Source organism: Syngnathus acus, chromosome 2, assembly GCF_901709675.1.
Source record: "Syngnathus acus chromosome 2, fSynAcu1.2, whole genome shotgun sequence".
Classification (NCBI taxonomy): Eukaryota; Metazoa; Chordata; class Actinopteri; order Syngnathiformes; family Syngnathidae; genus Syngnathus; species Syngnathus acus.
This window is the reverse complement of record NC_051088.1, coordinates 16,095,224-16,101,223: the sequence shown is the minus strand read 5'-3', so window position 1 is coordinate 16,101,223 and position 6,000 is coordinate 16,095,224. Positions and strand designations below refer to the sequence as shown.

The 6,000-nt window shown below is 40.7% G+C and overlaps 1 protein-coding gene across 2 annotated transcripts in view; it reads right to left on the bottom strand.

Annotated features, from left to right (window-relative positions):
- Positions 1-291: 291 nt before the first annotated feature.
- cpne5a (copine Va) overlaps positions 292-6,000 on the bottom strand; it is a 60,075-nt gene continuing 54,366 nt past the window's right edge. For both annotated transcript variants that reach the window (XM_037275140.1, XM_037275141.1), the window contains 4 exons: positions 4,467-4,569; positions 1,243-1,300; positions 1,018-1,091; positions 292-930 (listed from right to left, as the gene is read on the bottom strand). In XM_037275140.1, coding sequence (XP_037131035.1) covers positions 745-930; positions 1,018-1,091; positions 1,243-1,300; positions 4,467-4,569 — 421 coding nt within the window. In that variant the 3' untranslated portion in view covers positions 292-744. The remainder of the gene's footprint in view (positions 931-1,017; positions 1,092-1,242; positions 1,301-4,466; positions 4,570-6,000) is intronic.

Below are 6,000 nucleotides of genomic sequence, written 5' to 3'. Positions count from 1 at the left end.
CGGCAGCACTGTGAATAGCCAACCGCTGCTACAGGCTTAGTGAAAGGTCAGTGAAGTAACATTAGCATTTTTTTTTTTTTTATGAGCAAGAAAAAGATGCAAATGTGAACGGTGAAATCATCCTTTTGGCGAACTGGAATATTTAGCTTATTATTCACATTGTAACGTTTGTGCTTTTGCCTTGGGTAGTAATTAGTGCAATGTTTCGATAGAAATATTAGAAACAGGTGAAACAATATTAATATGGCAACACAGCAACTTGCACTCAAAAATGCTCCAAAACAATCCATACACTGCTGAATATATTTTCTTCATCACATGCTTTTTTTCCCCTAAAGATATATAATACAGTCCTTATCAAAATAGAAATTGCTATTTGGGGGTGGGGGGGGGGGTGGATTTAATCAATATTACAATGAGACAAGCCATAAAATATAGGATGGAAACCTACAGGACTTTTGACCCCCACAGTCTAAAAGCCCACTGCAAATGCAGTAAAGCAGAATACATGATTTCTCTAGATCCATTAATTGCAAAAGGTATCACAAACATGATACTACAAGATGGCACATTCTAATAATATACTTACGCCCTCCCTTGTCCTGTTTTTTCATTGTCCACTTGGACAGCAAGCAATAAAAGCTCCGCCGTGAGCTCCTGAAAATCTCAAGCTGTTCCGGAAAGGAGTCTCATCTCTCCTAATTAGCAGGCCATTCCCCTTCCAAGGAAGCAGAGTGAGTGGCTTCACACGGCGTCCTTTTGGGAGCGGGGCGAATACGGCGGCGGTGGGGCGGTGTTGGGCTTGATGGCTCTGCTCTTCATGTAAGAGATGAGCTGGTCGGGGATCTCGGCCAGAACGTCTTTGGCCAGCCGGGCCATGCTCAGGACGTGGTTGCCTGCCCGGTCCATGTAGTCCCTGAAGGGGACAAACTGGTACGGCGGAGAAGAACAACAAATAAAAAAATGATTGCTCATCAATAAGCATAACAAGATTTTCAATACATGATCATTTTTCACCTGTACAATGTCCCTCTCAGCCAATTTTCCACGTGAGGAAATCCGGATGTCGTCTCCATCCAACTCCACCATAGCTGCAAAGACAAAAGCATCAGCATCAAATGTATGCTGGTGAATATTTCTATACGTATCGTATTTCTTCTCCGGTTATTGAGACATTGCGACATAATCTCATTTGACAATGTATGATGGTGAGGGTCACCGATTGGTGATTGCCTGACTCACCGTCAAACTCGGCTTGTCCGACCCCAACAATGATGATGGACATGGGTAGTTTGGCCGCCTGCGGTGAGTGACAAGAGCAAGTCAGTCGCAGGGTAAAGCTCCTAATTTGTGGCCGATGTGTGTCACAGTGGTTCTCAGAGTTTTTACCACAAGACCCAGCACAGAGTGAAATTGACATAAAAATGGTGCAGACTGCTGTATTCCAATGAGGTCGCTCTGGTTGTTTTCACCAATATCAACTTTGATGCGATACAATAAATTTTAGTTGGAGTAGAAAGCAACGTTGGATTTTTTTTCAGAGTATATAGTACACGACTGTGAGTAGTGTTATATGGCCTGTCTACACTATTTGGGATCAAAGTGAATCAAACCCTTAAGAGTTGACAGATCCCCGAAGAAGGAACAGTTACAAACAATAATAGACACATAGAAAGGAGAGAAACATGAATGATAAATGAGGTCATAAAGGTTTCATGGATTTGTTTCAGAGCGCATTATAGCGCAGTTAGTCTGAAGTGTCCAAGGGCCTGAAAAATACGTTATTGAAAAAATACATTATTGAGTGATAGGGGCCCTAAAGTGGGGGTTGTATTTCCATTATGTGGCTTTCAAAACATAAAATAAGAGGCTCGTTTAAGTTCAAACAAATCTAGAATTATAGTCAGAGAGAGCCAATTCTCCCTTAAAGGGGAAGTCAACTCAAAAATTTTCTTTACAATTATTTGTTGTATCTGCCCCCATTAGTCTAAAAATGACATTCTGACTAATATTGCCTTTGTGGAATATTAGTTGAGCAGCAAAAACAGCTCGCCGGTTTTCTGAAGCTAAGTTGTGATTGGTTGTGAACCGAGACCTGGCAACTGCAATGTCATTTTCAGTCGACAGCAAGCGGCAAAATGGCCGCCCTTTGAGATGACTAAAAACAGGTGGATTTTGCCCGTTTAATTCATATTCCACAAATGCAATATTAATAAGAACACTGCGTTCCGACAAGTTGGGCTGCACACAACATATTACAAAAAACAAATTGAGATTGATTTCCCCTTTAAGGACAGGGCTTGGTAGACATTTACGCTCAAGGGCCACATTTGCTTTTAAAAAAAAGTGCTTATTTGTTGATGAGGTAAAGAAAAAGGTGTAATTAAACTAATGACTTATTTACAATTATTTTAAATATTTGTAATGGATTTTATTAATTACTTACCTTCATGGCTGACATTTTCTCTGAACCAAATTACAGCTGTCCGTTTTTAACAAAACAACCTTTGTTATGTGTATTTAATTGAACTATTTTCACTCATTAAAAGCATCCAGATGTTCAATCTTGGTGACATACTGCCGCCCACCTCTTGCAGTGAGGACAAGGCAGAGCGTTATGAGACTTCTCAGACAGTTTCCAGAGAGTTTATGGATTTGTTCTCAAGCTATTTTCCATACTTTAAATGGGTTCATAATGCGTAAAAATAACAGAATACGTGAGGACAGACCAATATTATTGATTTGTGAAACACACTCAATTGACCAAAATTGAACATACTGTACAGAGTTTCAGCCGATTCAAGAAGGAGCAATATGTCTACTAATTTGGAACATAATTAGGATATGTAAACTATTTTTAAAAAAACAATCCCCCCCAACACTGGCGACCAATCCATTTTTTTTTCTATATGCACTCCATGAATCCTCCCGATGTATAATTTAGTGCAAGATTATCACAACTAAGCGTTAACTAAAAAGGTTTGGTGGCGTAAATGATTCATTGTAATACTCCTCTTCATTTTTTCTATTTGTGTCCCAGTGCACACGCTCTTCATGAATTCTGTCTGACCTGTTGTATCCCGCAAGTGAGTGATGTATGCTTGTTGTAGAAAGACATTTACATTCTGATAAAAGTGGGTCAGTCTTCCTTCCCAAGCGGCCTGAGGCGGGCGGGAGAGGGTGTGTGTGTGTGGGGGGGGGGGGGGGGGGGGGGGGGATGCCTGTTAACAATGGGTGGTTAAAGTCCAAGGTATTATCCTCCATCTCCTCCATCCTTATTTATCCATAACCTCCTGCATTCACATTCGTAGCGCTTGGCCCTGGACACAAATGTCGTCTATGGGGCATTTACATAAATAGATAGGCTCCTTAGAAAGCATATGAAATATTCAGTCTATGGTCTTTCTTATGCGTTTCAGCAGTGTGCACTGTATGCTGGCACATCAAGCCGGGAAAATTGTGCTTGAGGGCCACAATTGATTTTCAGAACACTTAACTGGGTCAACTAAAAAAAAAAAAACATTTTTCGGTTGAAGATATGTGGTTTTGGTTGCTTAATTAAAACGCTTGACCCATGATATGCTGCACATGTTTCAGTAATGATACAAGCAGAATAAATGATGTTGAGACTAAAAAAGTTGTTCTCTTCACACACAAAACGTGTTGCAAAAATGCAAAAATCAATGAAGAAATTGGTATTGAAATCTGCGTTACAGTTTTTCTCTCACGGCCATGACATTTTGACAGTATGATTTGTAATCCAGTCCATTTGGGTTCAAATTCATATCTGCATGCAAACAGGCCCTTAGGCTCAGAAAGTGATGTTATATTTGGAAAAACATCAAAGATAGTGTGAAACCCTGCAGGCCGCCTTTGTAGAGATGTGAACATAGTCAGAGCCGAATCAATATTTCAGGGCTCAATTAGCATCAGATATGTCACAGGTACGTAAACACAATGAGGAAGCAGCTAGGAAAGTTGAGTTCCAGGTGAAGCAGCATGCCGTTCGGAGACGTTGAGCAGAGCAGCAGACAAGATCTTAAAAGGAAGGTGTGGCTGTTCCAATGTTTTGATTAACAGTCGCAAATTCCCTTTAAACCCAGTCTGCTGGGGGTCTATGGGAGGCCATGCTCCGTGATGCACCACCCTCCACCCCCCAACGCAGGGGATATTGATTTGGCCGTTTGTACACTACGTGCAAAAGGTCACTTTTACATAATCGGCATTGTTTTGGTGTCTGGCGCAAAGTGCAGTCTAACCGGGTGGCGTTTTCTTTCTTTTGGTATTTTCGTAGAAATGGCCCTTTATGCGCTTGTTGGAGTGAACACAGTTGACTTGATTCCAGGCCAATCAAAGCTGCCTCTCCTATTCGCTTTAAATTCAGCGCAGGACCGTGAAGTGCCAAAATGGCCAAACAGTCTTCAATTCGCTACGACTTGACGGTGAAACCCCGCGGCCGCACTTACGTTGACGATGGCTTCCTTGGTTTGAGCCATGTCGGAAATCACGCCGTCCGTGATTATGAGCAGCACAAAATATTGCGAGCCATCCTGCACCGCCGCTGCGTACCTAAGGGAGAGAACCACCATCAGACCAGTGGAACACTGAAAACGTGCCATCCATCCATGAATGAATGAATTATTCCAAGTAGGATTGGGAAGTTTTATTTTGAGTGTATGTCCATTGACATGCAGAAATGTCTGAGAAAAAAAATATGAATAAAACATTCCTTGGCACCCATCAACCCATACCATACAAGCTTAATATAGGATGTAAATAAATGAAACATTCTTTCCAGGCTCTTTTAATAAAGCCAGTGGAGACGACGCACAGTAAGTGTGGCCTACTTTCATGGCCTTGCGCTGGCTGCCTTATGAATAATTGACACAAGTGTTTATCCAAACCCTGCAGTATTACATTTTCATTTCCTGAAAACATTTGAAGATGGACAGCAGGACAAAACAAACAACGGCAAGATCGCAGGGTGGGTCGGAGCATTTCAGCATTACACACACTCAGCAACAAGTGCCATAACCATCAAGTGACATTGCTGGTTCTGGGTCAGCAAACTCTCATTGTTTTATTTTTTTTTCACCACAAGTACATCTTGCTGATGTCGAATGGTATCCGACTATCTCCAAAACCACCATTCTCCAGGAAGCAAAACAAAATATAATCTGTCAGGTGTCTCACTAGTCTCGGTGATTCAGTAATGTGCAATAATATTGTTATTTTTGGAGAGGATAAAGAATACAGACCTGCTTGCATTGAGATATTGACAATCTACATGTGTTGCTTTGTGTTGAAGTACCCATTGTTTAAAATGGTTATAACACTGCGATGTTAATAACATCACATTAGCGCCAATACTTTTGATACATATCATTTCCCCCCCAAAAACAATAAATAAATGCAGTCATCACACGTAGTATATTCATTTATTTTAAATGTTTTGCCACACATTTCCTGAATTGAAAAAACCTTCATTTTGCACATTTGAATCCTTTACGTATTTATTATTCATTGTCTGTTCATAAATTATGACTGTATTTCAGATGTAATTCTGCTCTCTGCCTTGCCTCGTGAGAACCTTTTACATTACGTACAATCAAGCTTCTTTGGAGCATGATAACTATGTGATCTGTTGCCATGGAGACCGGAGAGCAGATGCTTTAAAAAAAACATTCTCCCGCCGCCCCTCTCGTGCATCATTACTTATGTCGCCCACGGAAGGCAATAATAGAAAGGATCTCATAATACTTTCACATTCGACACTTATCACTTATATATATATAGCTAAATTGCTTTTTTAAAATTAAACTGCGTGATGACACTGCCTAATAGTGCCACGTTTTATCTCAATAAGGCATGCTTATTGCACAGTCAATCATCTTCCATCCCAATTTGTGGTATTGCCAGTAAATTCACTGGATAATAATTATCTCATTTGCAAAGCTTGTTAGAGGAGAATCAAACGCATGGCGTGCTCCATCGCATTAA